This window comes from Anas acuta, chromosome 21 (genome assembly GCF_963932015.1).
Source record: "Anas acuta chromosome 21, bAnaAcu1.1, whole genome shotgun sequence".
In the NCBI taxonomy this organism is placed as follows: domain Eukaryota; kingdom Metazoa; phylum Chordata; class Aves; order Anseriformes; family Anatidae; genus Anas; species Anas acuta.
In genome coordinates this window covers 7,318,814-7,341,743 of record NC_088999.1, presented here as the reverse complement: position 1 = coordinate 7,341,743, position 22,930 = coordinate 7,318,814, and the positions used below count along the sequence as shown (strand labels likewise).

General features: G+C 52.8%; 1 protein-coding gene across 3 annotated transcripts; it reads left to right on the top strand.

The window, feature by feature from the left end:
- Positions 1-221: 221 nt before the first annotated feature.
- Positions 222-21,727, top strand: PTP4A2 (protein tyrosine phosphatase 4A2). 3 transcript variants are annotated; one of them, XM_068658018.1, is made up of 7 exons: positions 222-257; positions 969-1,042; positions 11,136-11,797; positions 13,386-13,478; positions 17,915-18,045; positions 20,097-20,171; positions 21,298-21,727. In XM_068658018.1, exons 3-7 carry the CDS (start codon positions 11,702-11,704, stop codon positions 21,404-21,406), a joined length of 504 nt encoding a protein of 167 aa, XP_068514119.1. In that variant the 5' UTR covers positions 222-257; positions 969-1,042; positions 11,136-11,701; the 3' UTR covers positions 21,407-21,727. The 3 variants fall into 3 exon arrangements, with proteins under 3 accessions (XP_068514119.1, XP_068514118.1, XP_068514117.1); XM_068658017.1 differs by lacking the exons at positions 222-257; positions 969-1,042 and adding an exon at positions 2,067-2,224; XM_068658016.1 differs by lacking the exons at positions 222-257; positions 969-1,042 and adding an exon at positions 3,288-3,594.
- The last annotated feature ends 1,203 nt before the right edge of the window (positions 21,728-22,930 follow it).

The window sequence follows — 22,930 nt, the reverse complement described above, 5'->3', positions numbered from 1 at the left end:
CCCGCCCCGCCCCTCACGGAGCGCGCATGCGCAGTGCAGGACCGTCAGAGGGGGGGAAAGAGCTGCGCGCGGGGAAGCGCCCTCGGCCTCGACTGCGCATGCGCAGCGCTGGCGGCGCGACATTGGTCGCGGGGCGGCGCGAGAATGGTCCCCCGAGGCCTCAGTGCGCGTGCGCACAGGAGGTGGTGCCCGAGGGGGGGGAGGGGAAGCGGCTGCGCGCATGCGCACTTGGCTGCCCGCGCGGGGACGGCGTTGAGGTGCGAGGCAGCGGGGCCGGGCCCTGAGGGGGCTCTGAGGGGCCTGGGGGGGGCTTGAGGGGCCCTGAGGGGGCCCTTAGGGGGCTCTGGAGGCCTCTGAGGGGGCCTGAGGACATTTGAAGGGCCCCTGTGAGGCTCTGGGGGTCTTTGAGGGGGCTCTGAGGGCCTCTGAAGGGCCTCTGGAGGCCTCTGAGGGAGCCTGAGGACATTTGAAGGGCCCCTGTGAGGCTCTGGGGGTCTTTGAGGGGGCTCTGAGGGCCTCTGAAGGGCCTCTGGAGGCCTCTGAGGGGGCTCTGATGGGCCTGGGGGGTCTGAGGGGCCTCAGAGGGGGTCTGAGGGGGCTCTGAGGGGCTCCTAGGGGACTCTGAGGGGCTCCTAGGGGACTCTGAGGGGGCTCTCAGCGGCCTGAGAGGGCTCTCGGGGGGCTCTGAGGGGCTTTAGAGCCCAGGGGAGCGGCCCTGGTGGTTTTCCCACTGCGGGTGCCCGCTCCCACACAGTGTGCGTCTGTGGGGGGTTCCGTTACCATGGTTTTTGGAGGGACCGAGTGTTCAGGGAGCGGGCAGGGCGTGCCTCGGTGCTATCGGACGCAGCCCTTCTCGATAGCTTTATGTTCATGACCCAAAAAGATGGCCTTTACAGCTGGTAAAACCACGCATCTTTCATCCCCTTAAGGACACGAATCTCATCTGGTCTTTCTGTGTCTTGTCACAGGGCCCAGTTTGCAGCAGCCGCTTGTGTGGGGCTGGAGTCGATGTGCGTGGACAAACGGCCTCCGTCGGCAGCAGGTAACGGCGCGCCTGGGCCCTGCACTTCCCCCTCACCTCGTGGGTGCTGGTTCTAAGCTGAACCTGCTCACAGCCATCACTCGGCATCAGTGCTTGGGTGATTTGGTGCATGTAAAGCCTTGCCTCGAAGGGAGCTCCTGGTGTTGGCAGCTTCAGAGCTGCATGGCTCCCTGAGACCTGTGCCTAATGTGTGCCTTCCCTGTCAGGGCCTTCCTTGCTCGCACGCTCTCTCTTCCTTCACCCCAGTTTTATATCTTCAGTGTAATTTTTGGATATGTTTCACTGAGATTTGCTTTCCTTGCCTGTCCTTACAGCTGCATTACTTGCAAATGCTGTGGTGCCTTCCTGGAGCCAGGCGGTGCTAGCTCTGCTCTTGGAAACGCTGTCCTTGCCCCAGGGTTTCCACCTGCTGCCTCGTGCTGAGCACTCACAACTCTCCCCTTGCTGCAGCCAGCCCCTCTGCTGTGCTTGTGCTGCTGTGGGGGACGGCTGCCATCAGCCATTTGATCTGGACTCATCCCTCCCAAAAATTTCAGTCAAAAGAGATGTGTGCGGCTCTTCTAGAGTTTATTTTCTAGAGGAAGGTTGCCTGATGGGGCCCAGGTCTGGAAGTTTGGAAATCTGGGACCAGTTTCCAATTCCTCCCAGGCTTCTTGAGTGGAGCTGGACACTTAACCAGTCAGTTCCCCATCTGCAAATTGAGCTACTTCTACTTCACTTGTCCTCAGCCTGATCTGCTGGGGTGCAGAGGGGCTGACGTGTGTCTGTTACAACCTTGTGGAGCCCCCAGAGCGAGCAGCACAGCCCTGAGCTCAGCCAGAGCCTCCAGCAGCCACTGAAAAAAAGAGTCCCAGGGTGTTAAAATGGACGCGGTGCCCTCCGGGACGGGGCAGGGCGAGAGGCAGGAGCCGGCCGGGCAGCGCCTTTGTTGTGAAGGGGCCCGGTGGGCCGGGGCACCGGGCGCTATGCAAATGGGAGTGCGTCAGCGGCCCCGCCGGCCCGAGGGGCCCCGCCGAGGGCTTCCTGCGGGCGCGGAGGACACAGAGGCTGCCTTGTTCCTGCCCCCTCCCTCGGCCGGAGCTGCGGCGATGCCGGTGGGGACGGCCCGCCCGCCCTGCCCCCGGGCTCAGCTCCGGTAATTTGGGCTGGGAAGGCGGCGGCAGGCAGCGGCTCCCGATGAAGGTACTCCTCGCGGTATTAACGGGCGAGCACAGCCCCGCCGGGGCCGAGCGCTTTCCCCCCCCGGGAGCCCGGAGCGGTGTCCGGCTGCCCTCTAGCGGACCCCGGCCCGGCGGCGGCTCCACCCGGGGGTGGGGGCAGAGGAACCGAACGGCGCCGGGGCGAGCCCACCGGGGCCGTGCCGCTCCCGGGGGCGGCTCCGCCTCGGTTCCACCGGGCTGCACTCAACGGGCAACGGGGCTGGGTGAAAGGAGGGGGCTGGAGCCGGGGACCCGGAGCCGCGCTGTGCCCGGTGGGGCCGCCTGGGGGCCGGTACAGCCCGGCATGGCCCGGTACGGCCCCGTACAGCCCGGTACAGCCCCGTATGGCCCGGTTGTAGCCCGGTACCGCAGCCCAGGTCGCCTCCTTCAGCCCCCGAGCGCCACGTGGCCGAGCCGAGGAGCTCCGCGTCCCCTTCTCCCCCCCGCCCCACGCTCCCGTGCCGGCCTCTCGCCGTTTTGAGGCGGTTTCGGGCTTTTTTCCCCCCTTGCCCCTTTTTTCTCAATGGGAGCGGCCGCGCCCGCCAGGCGGAAGGCGTGGGAACGGCGGGGCGGGCCGAACCATCGGGCGGGGGGGTGTGGGGGGGGAGCGGGCCGTACCAACTCCTCCCCGCGCGGGGGGGGAGGTGCTGGCGTGGAAGGGCCGGCGCGCACGTGGGGCCGGAGGGCGACTCCAAGTGCGGCGGAAGGGGAGGGCCGGGACCCAGCGTCCCCCCCCCCAGCGCTGCCTTGGATGGGCTGGGCCGGCGCTCACAGGGGCGGGGCGGGCCGTACCACCGCGCTGGGGATAGGGGGGGACAGCGGCGCGGTGATGGCGGCGGGAGGGCGGCAGCGGCTCCGTACAGCCCGGAGGAGGCCCCGCGCTTGGCTCCGCGCCTCCATCCCGGTGAGCGGCGGCGGGGCCCGGCACCTCCTCCCCACGCTGCTCTGCTCACCCCCGTATTCCCGGAACACCCCCGCGGTGGCTAGAGATGGTCTCTCCCAACGCGCAGAGCCGGGGCGGGCGGACCGTACCAAAGGGCATTGAGGGGGGAGGACGAGGAGGAGGAGGAGGAGGCTGGACCGTACCACGCGGCGCGGGGGGGCGCGGCCTGTGCTCTAACAGCAGCGCGCGGGCTCCGGGCTCCTTCCAGCAGCGGCCGGGCCCCGGCGGCCCCCACCCAGCCCCGGCTCCGGTTCCCGGGCCCCGCCGCCTCCTTCCCTTCCCCTTCCCCTTTTCCCCTTCCCCTTCCCCTCCCTCCCCTCCCGCCGCGCCCCTTCCCGCCCCCCTCCCGGCCCCGCTGCGTGGGAGGCGCCGGCCCCGCTCGGCAGAAGGCCGCCCGCTCAATGCCCACGGTGAGGGGGCCCCGCGGTGCTTGGGGGGGGGGGCACCGGGTGAGGAGGGGCCGGGGGAGGCCCCGCAGCCCCCGCCCCGGGGCGGGCCTGGGCCGGGGAGGGGGTTGGGGGGGGGCTCCGGGGCCTTTCTTGGGTTTTTGGGGGGGTCCTGGGCTCGAGGGGGGTCCTGGGGGGGGGGTTCAGGGCTTGGGGGGGGTCCTGGGGGGATTTTGGGGCTTGGGGGGGGGTCCTGGAGCCCCTCTGGGGCCTGGGGGGTCGTTGGGGTGCGAGGGGGCTCTGCTGGGAAGGAGGCGCCCGGTGTCCCCCTGTGGGGGTGTTCTGGATTTGGGGGGATCCGAGGGGTTTTTCTCGCCCCCCCCCTCCACGAGGAGGTGGGTTTGGGGTCCTCAATCCTAGGGGTTTGGTGGGGTAGGGGCTGGGGGTCCCCCCTCAGCTGCGGGATGGGGGTGGTTTGGGGGCTCCCTGGTCACAACCCCCCCCCCCCCCCCCCCCCCAGGGCTGGTTCTTGGGGATGGTGGCGGTTATGGGACCGGGGGGGGTCCCCCTCACCTGTGGGGTGGGGGTGAGGGGTTCCATGGGGCAGTTTGGGGCAGTGGCTGTGCCTCCTGCATGGGCTCCTTGGGGTGTTCGGGGGGGCAGCTCGCTGCCTCTGGGCCTGCAGCGAGGGGGGAGGTGGGGAGGGGGCTGGGGGGGTGCATGGGGGCTTGTACCGGCCATGGGGGGGGCACTTGGAGACCTCAGAGGTGAGGGGGGGGCTCGGTGGTGGGAAAGGAGTTGGAGAGGAGGCGGTGGGGAGCCTGCCTCGTGTCTGCCTTGGGGGCGGCCTGCAAAGGGGAGGGGGCTTCCCTGGGACCTGGGGGGGGCTCGGGGGGGGCTCCTCCAGCCGGGGGTGGAGCTGGGAAGGGGAGAGGGGCCAGGATGCGGTGCTTTTCCTGGGGCTGTAAGAGTGTGGAGCTGGAGAGAGGGGGCCAGGAGCGAAGGGCTGAGGCTGGGAACGGCCGGGGTTTGCCCCCGGGGCGGGGGGGGGCTGCAGGTCCGGGGGGTGTCACAGCAGCTCCTGCACCCTCGTGGGAAGGCTCCCGGTGCCGTGGGGTCGGGGTTGGGGTTTCCTGGCGGGGCAGCCGCGTGCTGGTGGCTGTCACGGCGCTCCCCGAGCGAAGCAGTCGGGTTCTGACTCAGAGCTGCAGTTGGTGTTTAAAAGGAGAGAGAAAAAAAAAAAAGCAAAAACTAAACCCACCGCCAGCAGCAGCCTAAAAACTCTCTCTTCTTATGACTCAGCGCCTCCAAACACCCGGAGTTCACGAGCTGGGAGCTGGAGCAAGACGGGGAGGGGGTGCCCGGTGCTGATTTTGGGGGCTGCTTAGGATTTGGGTGCCCCCGGGGAGGGCGGCTTCTGCCTCTGCCCCTTGGCACGGGGCTGAGCCGTGGCCGCAGCCGGCTGCCTCGCTCCTGCCCCAGGACTTTGCCCCGCACCGGGGAACGGCCTCCACTGCCTCGTCCTGCCGGAGCCAGGCTGCACCGGCCTCCTGCGGGGGCACGTTTCCATCCTCGCTTCGAGGAGGGGAGCCCCCAGCTGCAAACACGGCTCCTGGGGGGCTGCAGGGCGAGCGGGGGCGCTTTGGAGGTGCTGTGGGGGGTGCTGGGGGGTTTTTGGAGAGCTGTGGGTGATGCAGAGGGATCTCCGTGGTGCTGGTTGTGCTCAGCCTGGTCTGGCAGCGTGGGTGCCTGCTGAAGGGTTGGGGTTTCAAACAGCTCTGAGTAAAGGGTGAGAGGAGCCTTAAATCTCTCGATCCCTTCTCTTCTAACCCCGAGGGGCCGGGCTGTGCCTCTGCTCAGGGCGCTGTGTCCGTGTCTTTGTTCCCCCTTGCCACCGAGTTAAATTCTTCCCGGCGATCTGCACCGAGAGCCCGGCTCTGCTCGAAATAATGCACCCCGGAGTTGAACAATTGTGACGTTGTGGCCGTGCGGTGACATTTATCAGCGAGCTTCAGTTCCAGGCTGCCTTTAACCGCCGCGGGAGCGTGGCCCAGGAGCCGGCTCCCCACGAAGTCCTTTTTCCAGCAGAGGTAGATGGCAAATTCAAAGGGAGCTGAGTAAGGTGCAAGTAATTTGGCTTTGGAGCTCCGCAGGATAATAGCCCTGTTGCTGTGCGGTTGGAAATTGCTTTCAAGTCCGGCTTGACTTGTTAATGGTTTTTTTTCCTTTAGATACTTGATCCTCAGTGTGAGAATATTTCCTCCGAACCGCCGGGGAGGCCGGCGACCGGGCGATGTATTTCCAGAAGGCAGCAGTTGCTGCAGCTCAGCTCACCCTGCTGAGCTTTAGAAACTAGTTTAGAGTCCTGTAACCATGAGGTGTGAGCTAAAAGTTACTTTTGACTTTAGTTTTTCTGAGATAAATGCAATTTTTTGGTGTGAAGAGGAGAGCAGTGAGCTGGGATCCCTCTGTCTTGGGGGGCCCTTTTGGTTTACACTTCAAACGCTTCTGGTAACTTCAGACTTTCTGGGTATGCCAGTAATATTCAAATGTGTCTTCTGAAGGATTTTTTTTTTAACCAGGTGGTGGGTGGGGAAAGCATTCAGAAAACTCCCAGATGTCAGAGCAGCCCTTTAAGCGGCGAAGCAGGTTCTGGCTCACCGGACAGGAAAACTGCAGCGTAAGGCACGCTGCCAGCCCTGTCCGAAGGGCTCGGGGGCTACGGCTGAACATTTCACCTCCGAGCTCTCCAGGAGGGGCTTCCCCACGTGCTGATGCCCGCGTTGGAGCCGGGTTTGACCTCACCCAGACTGAGGGAGAAACGTTTTTGTGTGCGGTGCTCGAGTTTTGGTTCTTTTGCTGGGTCGTCCTGCACGGCACATCTCAGAGCCGTATCGCTTCCCGGTGCATCACTTCCAAATGGAGACTTTTTTTATTTTTTTTTATAATCTGGACTTTTTTAATATCTTGCAGAGGCAGATTTGTATCTGCTGCTGTTGGTTTTACGGCCTGGGACGGAGCGACGGGGGCAGTGCAAAAGGAAACGCATGAGTCACCGGCAGAACTTGTCAGCGCGCGGGGAGGGAGCTCCGCCGCGGGGGTGGATAGGGTGGAACAGTAAGATTCTGACCTCACCCCTCTCTAGGCACGTGTCGTCCCGAGCAGGCTTCCTTCGGAGCGTGTTCAAGAGCTTTTTTCCAAGAATGCTGGCTCCAGAGTTTTTCTCTGTATGCTAGGGGGGTTGGTGCTTCGGAAAAGGCCATCTCGGTTCTCAGCGGCGTGGGTTTGTGCCGTGCTGGGGCCGACTGCTTCTGGGGGCCTCGCTGAAGCCCCTCCTGCAGGGCTGGGTCTTCAGGATGTTTCTGGTGGAGAATTGGCACTCCGCAGGTCGTTCAGAGGAGCGATGCAGGAAGAGGAAGTGAAATAAATACCGAGCACACCGCGAACGTCAGGAAAAGCGGGGCCGCGGCGCGCTCGCAGAGTGGAAATTTTCACCGTCAGGTTTTGCACCGGCAGCGCAGCGTGGGGCTGATTTCACGTGTGCGAGCACAAACCACAGGAATGAGGTTTTCTTGAAGAGGAAAAGGAAAAAAAAAAAAAAAATCAGCAGTTACCTAAGGTCCTTAGCACCGAATGTGAATCCCCGCTCGCGGGGCAGAGCGAGCGCGGGCGCTTTCAGAACACCGCTCTCCTCACCCCGAAGTATTCTCCTCACAAATTAGCGGGCTTTGCTCTGCATCCTGTGCTCTGGTTATTTGGGAAGGTGAGCCGGGTGACCTTTCCCGAGGTATCTGTGTTTTGCAATCCGGGCAGGCTGCAGCTGTTGCAGGCAGTTGAGCTGTCGCCGTGCGGCTCGGGAAGCGCTCCTGGCTGTGCGCTTGGGAGGCGGTGGGACCGGGAGCTCCCTTGTCCCTTTTAATACTTTTTTTTCATCAAATCCATGTCCCCGAGCTTGCAGAGCTGCAGTTCAGAAGGGAAGAGCCCTGCTGAAGCATCTCATTCAGGAGTCAAGGCGCTGCTGGGTGCTGCAGCCGGGCGGTTTGCTCCTTGGGGCACCCTCTGAGATTTCTGTCAAGTCAGGAATCCGTTCAGCTCCTCTCTCTGAGTTAGCTAGCCCAAATAAACAAACTGGTGATTAATGGGCCTGCCCCTCGCTTACACGTTAGGCAGATTTGTAGGATTTGGGGACTTTCTTCTCAGCTCGGCCCCATTAGGCTCCACCAGGCGTTCCCGCAGGTAGGGCCGCGAGCTCGTGGTGGAGCCTAAGTGAGTCCCGTCACGGACTGCCACGGCCCGCTGAGCCTCGCTGGGGAGACAGGCATCTTGATTGATGATTATTCCTTGCTAATTAAGTCAAACGACGTGGGGAACTAACTGCCAGGCATTGCCAGCTCCTCTCAGCTGCAGGAATCGCTGTCGCTGCTGCCCCGCTCCCCTCTCTGGTTCCCCAGGGAGCTCTCGCGCCCCATTCATTGTGTGGATGTGTGAGGTGGCTGCTCCCTGCCTCCGCCCAGCCCTGCTCCACCTCATTTTCCAAGTCTAGGAATAGGGCTAATTAGCTGAAAAGCCATTTCTTGCTTTCTGCTCTGCAGCCACCCTTGCTGTGGGTCGTCATCGCCCGGGTAGCGCGCAGCTCCCCTGGGCTTTCGAGGTGCAGACTTTGCCATTTCTCCCTCCCTGCATCACCGAGTGCTCACCTGGGGAGCTGAGAATTTCCCCACAACGGGGTTTTTCCCCTTCGTCCTCCTAACCAGAGGCCTGGTTGCTCACTAAACTCGAGCTCAGTGGCGTGCAGTTGAGGTGAGGGGCGGAAGGGCTGCTTTAAAATAGGACTGGGCACTACGTAAACTCCTTACCCTTCTGGAAATCGTTTTTTCAGACTTAAATACAGCGCCTTACGTTTTTAATCACTCCTGAGCTATTAGGTAATTAAACGCTCTAGTAATACGCCTCCGGGGAAGGTAAGGTGCTGTCGTTCCTGCTCGGCAGATGAGTCAAGCTCCTGGAAGCAGCGTGGTCAAGGTCAGGCAGGAGCAGGCGCGGGGCTCGAGCCGGTGCTGCCCTGTGCCACGCTCCGTGCTCTGGAACCTGTCCCCTGCCCGCCTCCTGCCTTAATGGCTCGGTAAATAGTTCTTAAAAACCATCTTTCAAGTAATTGGGCTGAAATTCCCTCTGATCCGCTGGAGGGAGGGGAAGTGTAGCGGTAATGACCTGATTTGATGCGGCTCACGGCTCGGGTAGCGCTGGAGGAGGCTCCTCCAACCCCGTTATTGCTGCTGAAGAGGAAAAATGTGTAAAGGATTTGTTTAAATACGGCACAATCGCTCTCCCCCCCGGGACGGCGTGCTCTGAAATGCTGTAAGCTGCTGGTACTCGGCTCCCAGCTCTGATCTCCTACCCCAAGACGTGCTGCTGACTGGTTTTGGTTCAAATCACCTTTTTTAGGTCCTAAAAACTCGGTTTTGGGACTGCTCCTCTAGTGTAAGCCTTCAGGGTGCGTCAGGTGGCTTGAGCCTGTGTTCAAATAGGGTGGAAAACCCCATCCCAGGATTTCTATGGGAAAAAAACATTTTCCTGCATAGTTTTACAGGTGTTGGACACGTGTAGCTGCTGTAACCGTGGGGCTTCTGTTCACCATCGTGCTGATAAAATGTTCCAGGATCCCTTTCCGAAATCTGTATTCGAGTCACTCGGCGAGAGCTGCTTTCAGGTTGGGGGAGGTTATTGGAAACATCTTTGTTCTTGCCTCTGGCAATCTAATTAATGTGTTTTTTTGGCATTGAGAGCTGTTCTTGAAGGAAATAATTGCTGTTCTTTGGGTGATTTTTGACTTCGTGTCAGTGAAAAAGGTAATTTTGTACTACTTCATTTGACTCTTTTCAAACGAGGGTCTCATTAAAACCTTGAGCGCACCACAGGTTCGGGGTGTGAATTTCCAGGCGTGTGTTTCCCTAATTGCGTTCACTCTGCCCTTTTCAAGGCAAACTTTGCTCAAGTTGCAGGTTTGTGACTTCTGGGCTGGTTTGGATTTTACTCGGCTGCTTTAAAACTTCTTTAGAAACGCAAAGTGTCTGCAGCGGGTCTTTGGCTTTCTGCTTTTTACGTCCCTTATTCCTTTCAGTTTAGGGGTCTGCTCTGGCAATACGCGATTCCAAAACAGATCTCACCCTTTGGTGCAGTTTCCCTGCACAGCAAAGCTGTTTCCCTCCTCTGCAGGTGAAATCTGGTGCGTCTGAAGTCGCTCTGTACCCACGAGGAGGTAACAAAGCTCGTTGCCTTCCGACTCCCTTGCAGACGTGACACATCGCTGGCCTCCTTCTGCTTGCTGGGGAATTTCCCCAAGCCCAGGAGGGCTCCTCCTGCGAGCCAGCAGGAGGTGAGGGACGGAGCGGTGTTGTCAGAACAAAATCTCAGCCTGGCACGGCCTCAGAAAGCTTCACCAGCATCTTCCTGACAAGCTCAGCTTTGAGCACATCGCTTAAAAACAGCTGAGCAAACCTTGTTTCACCTGCAGCAGCAGGAGCCGTGTTGCTTCCCGAGTTTTTCAGCCTTAAATGTCCCCTGCAGGGTGGGTTCAGGTGAGCTCCGTCCTCTCTCAGCAGGCCCATCAGCTCTTGCTGTTGCTGCACCAGCTGTGAGTGGGAATCCTCTGCTGGGCCTGGGAGCTTTAACGCCCCGGGTGTTGCTTTGGAAATGACCGATTCCTGCAGGATTCCTCCCTGCTGCTGCTGGCAGCTCGGTGGCACGGTGCTGGGGGTGCTCCTGTGCCACCAGCAGTTGAAATTCCCTCCTGTTCCTGCTCGTAGTGCTCCTGCTGTTGAGAGCACGAAGCTGTCGCGTTTTGGGCACAGCCGGGAGGCAACAACTTCAGGTCGGTGTGTTGGACACAGCCGTGTCCCACCTGGAAACGCAGGCAGTCCTCTCCTTCCTCATCAAACAGAGAGCTTTAATTAGCAAGCGGTTCGTTAACCTGGGAGAGGGTCCAGCCCTGCCTCTGCTTTCTGCCTGTCCTGATGGGTTTCGGGGTGAGCACTTGTTTCTGTTGGGCTTGGGAGTTGGTGGTTTTCCATTATTCTGCTCGCTCTGACTTAAAAAAATGTTAATTTTGGTGGAATTAGCATCCTGTTTACCTCCTGCTCTTTATGACCTCGCTTGTTGGGGTGTTAGTCACCGGCAGCGTGTTGTTCTGGGCAGTTTTAGTCATGCCTGGTGTCATAAATCGTCCTGAATGGCAGGAGCTTGAATCAATGGTGCAGTTTATTTGTGTTTATGACCCTGCTGGTTCCTCTCAAACGTTTACAAGCAGCAGCTGTTGGGGCTTCTCCTGAACTGCTCCTCATTTTGGGGCTCTTCGTGCAGCCTAAAATCTCAGGTGGTCGGAATTTCAGTGGGAGGAAAGGGAAGCTGCTTTGTGCCGCTCTAAAAGAAATGATTAAGTTGGTGTTGACTAATTTCAGAAGCTCACACAGCTACTGATGGTTCAGAGCTTCAGGCTCGTTAATAGCTGGTGGTTCTGGAGCCAGAAGCAAGAGCTCCTCTCACGTGCTGTTTTCTTCTTCTTGCAGGTGTTCTGTTGGAATATACGTCGCACATTTATGGCGATTCTGAGCGTGAGGGCAGACTTCTGCCAGGCCCAGCACAGCATCCTGGCTGACAAGTGAGCCGAGAGCGGGGGGTTTCACGTGCCATAAGTACTTTTGCCTTGAAGATTCCAGACACAGCGAACACAAATATATGGGATATCTTCTGCCCATTGGAAGCATATTCCTCTTACTGACTCTAGCAAAACTAAGCGTCAAGAAAACAAAGTGGAGAGAAAACCTGCCCTTACTTTTTTGCCTCACCAGTGCCTAAATGTAGAACAGGCTGCCTAGTCTTGCATGTAGTCAGAATTCGTGGAGTCTGAAGGATACCACCTGCAGCAACTGAGGCCGAAGCCGAATTCGAGTGGATTCTGAAGCAAACCTGCTTTCCTAGAAGCGAAGTCTCTAAGGAACAAACACGTCGAAGCAAGCTCTGATCAATCCCAGCCATTTTAGTGGTCTTTTTAATGTTTTCTGCTGTGAAACGTTTCCAACGTTATTGATTTTTTATTTTTTTTTTTTGCCCCTCACGCGTTTTGTTTGCCATTATGAACCGTCCAGCCCCCGTGGAAATCACCTACGAGAACATGCGTTTCCTGATCACTCACAACCCAACCAACGCAACCCTCAGCAAGTTCATCGAGGTAAGGCAGGCAGATCAGATGCCATCCTTCTTTCCTTTCCTTCCGTTTTCCTTGTGTGCTCATCGTTTCTGTAGAATTATTCACACCTGTGGTTCACAAAGCTGTGATTGTGTTACGTGCTACTCGAATCAAGGCATTTTTTTTCTTTAATATTTCTTAAATACGTTGTTTATATTCTCTTGACAGCATGAGAAGAGAATTCGCTGATTACTTTTCTTCCAAATCTTGCACTTCTTTAAGTAAGAGGGGCTGGGTGAGCTCCCATTTCAGAGCACAGCCCCGCACCCTTGCCATTGTTCTTGTCCTGGCTTCTGAAGGACTGCATGTTCTGTGCTCTGAACAGAATTTTTCACTAAATAATGCGGTGCTTCTGATACACTGCTCATCTTCTGGCTTTTAGGGTAGCAATTAATGGAATTGTGACTGATTTCTGAACTTCTGTAAGGCAGGATTAAGCGCAGCGCTTACACTGATGTTTAGTTCCGAGGATGTTTTCTCAGACTGCCCCGCTGATCCCAGAGCTGTCCTGGTCCAGGGATAAATGCTGGACCTGCAGCACCTGACAGCTGCCTGGCTCTGGCTGTGGGAAGACTCTGTTAAGATGGACAGTGAAACAGAGCACTACTGACACAATAAGGCCTTAAATACAGCAAAACTTAATAATTTGACCTGAAAAAGTGACAAATAGTTTCACCTACTACACACACACAGAGTATCTGCTACCGAAATAGTAGTGCGGTGTATTTCTGTGCTCCAGCGTGCTCCAAACCCGCTGTATCTTTGTGCCCTTTGTATCCAGAGGACTTTTATCTTGCCTACGTAGGCCCTTTTCATTCCCAGGAGATCCTGTCATCTGATACTGCTGTCTGACTGCAGCAGACTTCCATCACTTAGCAGCCTGCTCTTCACCCCGAGTCTGCTCATGCATTAGTGGTTAATTTGTTCAGAAAGCCACATTTTTTAGTCTCTGTTTTTTCAGCCTGTGGATTGTCTTCCTTTATTAGGAGGCTCGGGTCTGGAACAGATTCTGCTAATTGTTAAAAGTCATATTGACTCAGCCCAAACACGAGAGGAAATTCTGCTCGCTGTATCAACCTTCAAAGTGAACTGGAACAGCTTTTTGTTTGATCTTCTGATTATTTATCTAGCACAATGTGCTACTTATAGTGCATTACAAGGAAGCTGGAGTATGGTGGTGTGTGTTCTGTTCCTCCCTGCCTCAAAATGTCAACACTGGCTGCAGCGAGCAGTTCCAGGCTGCTATTTAAAGAGAAAAAGAAGCTGCGTGGAGAGGAGAAGCAGCTATTCTAACTTTGCTCTTACATATGCATTTTTTTCCACCCTGGCGTTTCCCCAGGGAGGAATAATTCAGAGGGGTTTTATGTTTATTCCTGTCACTTGTAGCCCTTATCCTAACGCAGGTCATAAACGCTCCTTTCACAGCTGGCTCCTTCATTGTGCAGTCACCTGGGAACCGTGCAGGTAGTACCTCTGGTGTGGTGTAAAATCTTTACTTTTGCAGCTGATGAGGAAGTTTTTGAGTTTCTCCTCCTGGCGGTGTGCTCACGTGTTTCCTTTCTTCCTAAAGGAGCTGAAGAAGTACGGAGTGACGACCTTGGTGCGAGTTTGTGATGCCACTTACGATCAAGCTCCTATTGAAAAAGAAGGAATCCAGGTTCTAGTGAGTTGTCTTTACCACTGTCTATACATGAGAACTGCTTGTCCTCGAGAGCTGGGGACAGCTTCGTGCTTTGGGAAGAGCTTGTGACTGCTTCAGAATGGTCAAAACCTGTGTGCTCCCCTGCAGCAGCCAAAGCTGGTCTTGAGAAATTCACTGTGCTTCTGTGAAATGTACCTGCAGATGAGTTTCTGCAGCTGGAGTGCTTTAGTTGGGATAGAAATGTCTGCTCCTGGGTTTCTGGATTGGTTGAGATACTCAGGATGCATTTTAGTGACTAGGTTGATACTGATGCAAAGAGAAATCCCAGGACTTTGTTCTGTTCAGCCTCGTGTTTCACACAACCTGCTCAGTCCTTTCCATGGAGCACTTGTTGGCTTTCCATTTAGGGCTGCCCTTCTCAGGATGAAGATAAAGCTCCCTTCTCTCACGCTCAGAAGCTGCTGCGTGCTGAGCCCCCAGTGCCACGCTGGTGGGCTGCTGCTTTTGGGTAGGACACAGGTTTCTGTGGGCCCTTCCAGGGGATCTGTGGCTGGGAGCACAGCGCTGGTGCTTCCCCGCCAGGCAGATGGAAGGAAATCCTCTGCTGCTGCTCCTGCACAGCGACTGCCTCCGTTGGCTGCTACTGCAGGCTGTTCTGAGCATTTATTATTATTATTTTATTTATTTTCTAGTAGGTGTGTGTTTTTTATTTATTTTTTAGTAGGGGTGTGTTCGAATTAACCTCGCGGGCAGTATTTTTCCAGGCAATACTTGTGAATTATTGCAGTGTGTTAGATACAATCAGTTGATTTTACTGGGGTGAGTAACACCCTGCTGTGAGGCCAGGAATTGCATCTCACCTCCTCCTTGCAGGTCGTCCCCTTCCGTTGGTGCCGCTGGTTGTGTGCTGCTGGTGGCTCTTGGGTTTTGTTTTTGTAATGGCTCAGCCGGAGGAAAACCCTCAGCTTTCCATTAGGAGAAAAGCTCCTACTCCGGCGTGTCTGTGAAATTCCACGTGCAGGTCAGGCAGGTTTCTTGGCTCCTGGCCCTGGGAAGCATTCGCTCCGCTTCCAGGCAGCCACGTGTGCCTCCGTGCTGCTGGAAAACTCGGGCACTGCGGGGCTGCCAGGCCCCCAGCTGCACGCTGGAACAGCATTTTTGTTCCTTCTGGAGCTCTCTTGGGCTTAGGCACCCTGCGAATCCTCTGTCTGTGAGACCTGGAAGCTTAGCAGAGACTGGAAGGACGAACCTGTGGTGTGTAAGCCCTCGGAGCCCTGCTTTAAGCCGGGATTTAGGGGATGTTGGGTCCCGTGGCACAGCAGGGATCTGAGTTCCTCCTTGAAGACTGAAGGGCAGTTTCCCTGTGTCCAGCCCCACCAGGATGGCATCGATGATCCTGATGATGCCAGTCGTGATCTTGCTTTCATAACTGGCTGTATCGCAGCTGTTTGGCTGTGTGGGATCAGGTAACCAGTGATGACACAACCACAGCTTTTCCTTCCCGTTAGTGCATGTTCTTTCCAAACCGAGCCCTGTCGCTATTCAGAAGCGGCGAGCTCCCAGCTGGCTGAAAAAATCCCCCCTTTATTTAAAGCTAACACTTGCCTGTAAAAATAACAAAGATTAAAAACGCAGCCTGACAGGGTTTGGTGTCTGTTTTAAAACCGTCAGGGCCAGAAGCGTGGCGAGACCCCAGAAAACGAGGGCGTTTGAGCACAGCCCGCTCCCCTGCTGCGGTGCCGTGCGCCGGCACGCGGGGCACAGCGTGGCAGAGAGATGCCTTGGCAGATGGCAGAGTGAGAAACGGGAGAGCGAGCTGCTCCCTGCCTGGCGTAGTACTACTGCGGGGCTGTTTGTCAACAGAGATTAAGTCCAGGAGCCGGGCAGGGCAGGGATGGAGCTCGGCTCGGGGGCTTTCTGCGCTCTTCTTACAGCTACGCTCCTGTGCGAGGCCTGGTGGTGTAAAAATGGTACATCAAAAAAAGTGTTTTTCCGGCTTTTTTTTTTTTCTCTGACTAGCAATCAAGGAGGGCTGCAGTAGTTTTGTTCGTGGTGAGGATCTAAGACGCGTTTTTGTGGATTTCTTTCTGCTCCATGCTGTTGGTAGAGCGGTGCCTTTGCTGCCGCCTCTGCCCCACCACAGCCCCGGTGCTGAAGGAGGGACAGCCCCACGCTGGTGGCCGTGGTCTCATCCCGTGCAGGTGCCAGCAGTTCTGCTGCTCCTGGGCTTTGAAGAAAGGGAGCTTGGTGGCTTCACAGCCCTGGTGCTGCCCTGGCTCAGCCCTGCTCTGTGCTGTCGGTCCCGTGGATGCTGCTGGCTGACAAACCTGGCGCTGCTCTGCTGATGAGCAAAACTGCTCCAGGTAAAGGGTAAATGGGAGCTGCTGTCACTGCCCATCGTCCTTCCCAGCTCCTGCAGGGTGGCACAGCAGCGCTGCGGTGTCTGCTGGTGCATCATCCTGCCTGTTTGTTAATGGCTGCTTTGCTCGGGGAGCCCAGCAACTGGTTCCCGGTGCTGTCTGACAGGTGCTCGGAGCTGTTGCTGGCAGAACTCTGTAATTAGGGGAGGAAGAACACACAGACCTGCAAAACTTGGTTGCTATTACTCCTCTGGCCCAGAATTACTCTCGTTCCCCGCTCTGAGCAGCATCCCGTCAGCGCTGCTGTCATGCCAGTGGTGTACCAGGACTGGGAGGTGATGCTCTCCCAAGAAACGAGGGTGGTCATTAATTAACTCACAGCAGCACATGCCTCGTGCGGACGTGAGGACTGGCACGCAAACAAAAGTAATGCAATCACATGCTGCGTGTGGTCTGCAGGAAGGGATTTTAACCTAACCCAAAAGTAGGACGCAGAATTGAAATGTAAATCCTGCTCTCGGCAGGTCGGGTTCAGCAGAAAGCATCTTGCAGCGGGTAAAGCCTCTTCTCTCGACTGCCCGGGTGTTTCTCCCTGGGACAGCGCCTGACACTGGGCCTGAAATAATACTGCTAGCAGAGTGTGATTGAGTGGAAAATCTTGTAAAAGCCTTTTATTGGAAAGAACAAGATTTACTTTATGATGTTGTTGTATGGCCTTGCAGCTTGCCGTGTTGTCCCAGGTATTTTTAGTTTCCTCCTTCCTTTAAAAAGGAGTGCTTCACGCTTCCAGGCTTTGTCTTTCCGAATTAATCAGATGTAAAAGGAGTTCATTAACGTGAAGATTTTTGGTTTTGCAGTTCTGACAGGTTTGCAGCTCGCAGCTTTTTAATGGTTGCAGTCTGGAGGGCTGAGATGCTCCGTGCTCAGCTCTCCTTGCTGGTCAGGAAGTAGTGGGGCAGCAGTAAGTGCATTAAGGGGAAAAGCCTGGCGGTTTTTAAGCCTTCCCTTGTGCTCGTTCAGCTTTCCCATGTTCTTGCAGGGTTCAGAGAATATTGCTTGACATTAACCTGTTCTCAAGATACTGCTTGGAAAAACTCGGATCCAGCCAGTGAAGAAAAAGGAGGAAAGGAGGGCTCCTTTCCAAGCACTTTCCCTTCCATTTTGTGAGGTTTTTGAAGAACACCAAACGCTGGTTATCAGTCTCTTTTGTGAAATCGCGTTGCACTCTGCTAATGAAAAGTGCTAAATAACCCCGAAGTAGGACTTTCCCCTTGCACTGCCCGTGCCTGAGGTTGTGAAATGTGCTGTTTGTGCTCGAAATGCAGGACATGTAGTACCCATCCCAGTGCGGGTTCCAGGAGGGAGCTGTGACCTCGAGAAAATGGGAAGCTTCTCACGTGTAATTTTGGTTTCCAGCCATTCTGATGACATTAAAGGTGGCCTGGGTAGCTTAAATATCGGCAACCCCTTTTATAGACAGGAATGAAACTTTAAATGCTGCTTTGTTGACTTTGCCATTGTCGAAGCACTCTTTTTTGCTTTTAAATATGATTTTTTTTTTTTTCTGGCTTGCAAATAGCCAGGTAACAGTAAGTCTCACTCACTGGGTGTGCTGACAGCTGTGCAGGCTGTTTAATTTAAATTGCTGTGGAGTACCATCTCCGCAGTACAGAGGCTGCAGTACAAATAGTATTTTAAAAGGTTGACACAATCACAGGCAGAAGTTTACAGTGCTCCTCTGTCAAATAGTTATTTGAAATGTCCATTGATTTTTACACTTTTTAGTAAAATGAGATTTCAAGGGCAGCTATTAAAAAAACCTACTCTACAAGGAAGTTATTGTCAAGTTCTACTTAAATTTTATTGAAAAGCCTAATGTAATGGTTGTTAAAAATTTAGTGTTGCGTTATGATATTGACTTGCAAACTTCTAACTAGAAAAATACCCACAAAACTGTTAGGGTAACACGAATATTTACAGGATATTTTCCTTCTCCTGGTTATGGTTACCTTGCTGTTGCCTACAGATTAAATTTGTGATTGTGTGCACGTGCTTCAGGAACATCTACCTAGAGCTGCTGTCTTTTTTCCTTCAAAGGACTGGCCGTTTGATGATGGAGCGCCACCCCCGAATCAGATAGTTGACGACTGGCTAAACCTGTTGAAAACCAAATTCCGCGAAGAGCCTGGATGCTGTGTCGCTGTTCACTGTGTTGCAGGGTTGGGCAGGTTAGTGCTGTGCCTCCGGGGCTTTCTGCTGGGCTCACTTAGCCGATGCGTTTGGGAGGTAGCTCACAGAAGGTGTTAGGTAAATGCCAATATCTGTGTTTTGTCCCACGTAGTGCTTTAAAGCATCATCATCACGATTGTGTCGTTAAGCAAAAGAGATTTATTGCAGCTTAAAAATCTTCAGTAATGTCATAAGCCTGATCTAGTGTCAGAGGAAAAATGTGGAGTGATTGTTCAGAACACTTCTCTCAATCACAAACGACGCACAGGCAATTAGAGGCGTTACTAGTTTGGAAGTGTTTGTTTTTCTGCTAAAACAAGGTCTCTTCTGCTAGGTTTCTTACACTTTTTTTGACAAATGCAATATACACACAGAGTACAATTTCTAAGGCTGTACAGATTTTTAAAATTTCCTCCTGTTTCCAACTCTACAATATTAAGCACGTGGTAAATACAAAAAGCATTTAGAAAAACTGGTTCAACTATTGACTTTCTTACTCTAAAGTGGCTTCACCTCAGTGTTAGAGAAGGGTTAGGCTTTTATTTCTTGCTCATACGCAGACGTGTATTTCTCTCCTCACTACTTGTAATGTAACTTCTTTCTGCGAGAAGAACTTCCTTTCAAGGTGAAACAAAAAGTGCTGCTCAGAAAGCTAAATGCAACCTTCGTATTCCCAAGTGTAATCCCTGAGTGTTGTTTGTCCTAAAACTAGGACAAAATGGAGCCTAACTGTTAGTATTCTTACAATAGCCATGGGACTGTTAATATTTAAGGATCTGAATGAGTAGGCAAGAAAGGTGGATTAAAGAAAGTCAAGTACGAACAGAGTTGGAGTGCTTCAAGTTCTTAAATTTTCTCCTCTGGAGAGGAAGAGATTGGGGAAATGAAGAGATACGGAGAGAAATGGCCAATATGTAAAGAGACGAGAGCCAGCCAGGTAAAACCCAAGGCAATTAACATGATTTCTTTGTCCATTTCTGCTCTATTTTTAGCTGAGGAACGTCTTTAGGAAGGTGGCCACGTGTAACAAGTGATATTAAACTGCCTTTTTTTTTGCATAATGCCAGGCCAAACTGTACCAGAAGCTTCCCATCTTGTGTATATATTGCAGCCTCGTGTGCTGTATCTGCTCCTTACACAATTACCTTTCTGCTGTTGCTCTCAGACCATTTGTGGCAGAGGGAAAGGAAGAGCTTTACAGATTGAGCTTTAATCTGGCAAACCGTGCCTGTAGCAGGGCATTAAAACTCAGCTATAGTAAACAGAGGTTTTTTTCTTCAAAACAACTGAGATTTCAAATCGTTCCCCTTGGAAAGTGAATTCTTCTTTTTATGCAGGTGGCAGCGATAGCAAGTTGTTTCCCCTGCGCTGTATTTTTGTTTAGCTATGAGTACAAGTTGTCCAACTGCTAGCACCTGTTTAATCCCTTACTGCTGTGCCACCAGAGGTGCCTGTTGCAACTCTACGTGTTCAGCAGGGTGAACGCCAATCCAGGAGGAAGCCGATGCGTGCTGTGATCTCAGCTCGTTCCCAAAGCCAGCTCTGTGCTCCTAACTCATCTCGTAAATGAGGACCCCAAAGCAGAAAGCTGTACTTCATCGCTGCTGGAATGCCCAGTTCCAAGAGCAGCATGTAATAAATAAGATTTATCTGTAAAAGTCAGCTGTTCAGTGCATCGTAGATCTCTCTCAGGTACAGCTAAACCTAGTATAAGAAGCAAAATCCAGCCAGGTGATGTTACAGATTTCTTTTACCAAGGTAGAAAATTAGGTTATAGTGAGATGAGAAAGCATAAACATCTCGAGCTGTTGCTCCATACCACCAAACACTGAGGAACACTATTTGTGTGTGTGTGTGTGTGTCCACTGGAAACAGAGCTGCCAGCTAAAAGAAATTTTACATGAGATACTCAGCAGGCAAATGGCTTTCTGTAGATAACATTTAAAGAGGAAATACTTAAGCTGTTTGTTTATAGATTAATTTGATGCATTTTGAAGGATTCAATCTATTGTTTCTCCAGATCTTCCTTAAATATTGATTTTTCCTTTAGGGCTCCTGTCCTGGTTGCACTTGCTCTCATTGAATGTGGAATGAAGTACGAAGATGCAGTTCAGTTTATAAGGCAGTAAGTTAAGCTTCCTCGTTCTCAAAATAAATTCTCGCTTTATGTTGTATTTGAACAGCATGCATCTTCATAAAGGTTTGTTAGATTTTTTTCACTTGTTTCCTAGTTGTTATATCCTGACAATATGGAACATGACTTTGATGTTAATGCTGGAGGCTTGTGCCCTTTTTCTCTGTGTCAAGATGAGGATTAAAAAATGATATCCCTCCTCCTTTTTTTTTTAAATCCGGGCTTATGTATTAAGCCATTGGACTAAGACCCAAAGCTTATGGACTTGGAGGGGGAGGCAGCCTAGGCTAGGGCTGTAAAAATTGTGGCTGGAGTTGGACATGGACTAATTGCTCCTCACTGAAAAAAATAATAAATCCAGTGAGTTTGGACCCCCAAGCAGCTCCATTTCTCCAGCAAGTAGGTGAGCATCAGCACTCCTACAGACGTTGCGCATGAGTGCGTTATCCACTCAGGAAATGTCAGCAGCCACCTTGTCTGGAAAATAGCAAAACTGGTAAAGGATGAGAATGCAGAGCCCTGTTGGTTTAGCAATAACATCAGATCTTGAAATGAAGCCCAGCAGGTAAGATTGATGTTGAATGAGCTTTGTCAAAAAAGCAATTCATCCTTTTATGGATTCCCAGGGTCTCCAGTTATCTTTGTAAACTATATTGATGTCAACAGATTTTTCTGAACTTTTCCTTTTTTTAAATTGCTTTTTATGTTCCTAGCTACAGTACCTTTCACATTGAGAAGTTCTTTTCTGAGCACCTCTTATATAGTTCTAACTGACTGTCATGGTCTTACTTAGCTAATACAAGTAGCACATGCGTCTGCAAGGAAAGGGTGACCTTGTGGTGTTCAGTGGCTGCTGCTGGTGCTGGAAATAAACTCTTCCAATCTGAGAAAAGATGCTGAAATTTGCTAATGGGATTTTGATTTCAATATTGGCACGTAGGTAACGAGCTGCATGTGCTGCTCTAATTTCTTTCCTCAAAGTGTCAATGGATGCCAAAAATGTTGTTTTATGGATACAGAAAAGCTTTGGAATGGGGACTAATCTACATTAGAATATATATGGTGATCGAAGCAGTACGTTTTCCATTGATACTAGCCTTCCTTCTGTTTGTTTTAGGAAAAGGAGGGGAGCTTTCAATTCCAAACAGCTGCTTTACCTTGAGAAATACCGACCTAAGATGCGATTACGCTTCAGAGATGCCAACGGTCACTGCTGTGTTCAGTAGAAAATCTCAGACGAAGGCAGAAGTTAGCATGGCTGTTTTCTGGACTCTTGGCACCTGGAAATGTGAATCTGGAATCAAACTACGTCATCAAATTAGTGGTGGAGTCAGTGCTCCTCAACCTCTGTCCTAATGGTGGTGATGATTGGAAAAAAATAAAAATAAAAAAAAAAATTAAGAGAAACATTTCAGTGAAGGATTGTTTTCTCCTTAAGCTGCAGTTTGAACATCTGCAAGGAGAAAAGAAAATCAGTTTCTGAACCTTCTGTATTTTTAACTTTTTAAGAAAAGAAATAAAGTAAATTTTATGTCTAAGGAAAACCAGCAGAGCATTGGCTTGTGCAGAAACTATTTTCTTGATTTGAGGAAAGTACCCCGCAATTAGGGCCTGATGCATTAATTCCAATAGGACTCTTTTAAATAGAGTTGCCTTTTTTTAAACCTTGCTGAGAGCTGGCAGACAGACACGAGGAGAAGCCTCTGTTTCTGTACAGGAGCAGTCTGACAGCCTTAAGCCCAGCCTGGGCGTTCTCGAGATTTGGTGATGTTTGTGCTGTATGTCTACATGGTGTTCAGACTCTGCAGGTGTGAGAAACTTCCTGGTGGGCTTTAACAGAAGACTCATTGTCTGATATCTTTGGTGAATCTCCTAAAGGCCTTTTCAGATTGGTGGGAGACCGCGATTTTAACTCTGTGCGCGTGTTTGTGTGTGTGCACGTGCGTGTGATTTTGTGTGTATGTCTAAATCTTATTTCTCCAAAGAATCTGGCTGAAATGTTAATTGTCTTTCTGTTGTTAGATAGAAAATCTATCCTGGCAGAAGACTGACGTTCAAAAGTGTCCTAGGTGAGCAAGGGGCAAGTCAGACAAGGAACTGAGATCAACTTACCTGTCATAAGGAAGAAGAAAAGGCTTTTTGCTGCTGTCCAGATTCTCTGCCTTTCTGAACACAGTAAATCAGGATTTGGGGGGAGGGTCTTGTTTGCATTGTATTTGAGGTGTAAAGATAGTATGCACACAGAAATGCTGTCCACAAAGAAATGCCTAGTGTGGGTCTTTTCCCAGACTAGCCCTCATGTACAGTTCAGTTTAACCACTGATTGCCTTGTTATTTTTTTATTAGGCTCTTTTGGAGGGAGAATCTCTAGTTACACACCAACATGCCTATCATGCATTTACCATTGGCAGACCGTAAACACGCTGATTTTGGAGTGTGGACTTGGCACCATGTTCTCTGTAAGGCCAGTGATGATGTCTGAATTAATCAAGGCAAGTCATTTTACAGCCTCTCCGAAGCAGTTTCAGCCAGGCTAGTTCTACCAAACAGACCTTAATTCGTGCCCTGCCCCAGTAGCAACCTCATGCTTTCGAGTTGACATTGCAATATCCAGCAACGAAAGGCTTTGAGTACAGGGTTAGGGTCATACCATCCTCTCCTGTGACACTTTGCAGTGGAGCACCAAAGGTTTTTTGTCTGTGCCTCTCGTAGGTGCGGACTGGTACCCGTCTTTTACCAATACCTCAGCT

What these genes read in the sequence shown, in the direction of transcription:
- PTP4A2 (XM_068658018.1), top strand. Translation starts at nt 11,702, where the DNA reads ATGAACCGTCCAGCCCCCGTGGAAATCACCTACGAGAACATGCGTTTC. An exon ending in CCCTCAGCAAGTTCATCGAG is followed by an intron (nt 11,798 to 13,385) that starts GTAAGGCAGGCA and finishes TTCTTCCTAAAG; the next exon opens with GAGCTGAAGAAGTACGGAGT. An exon ending in AAGAAGGAATCCAGGTTCTA is followed by an intron (nt 13,479 to 17,914) that starts GTGAGTTGTCTT and finishes TTTCCTTCAAAG; the next exon opens with GACTGGCCGTTTGATGATGG.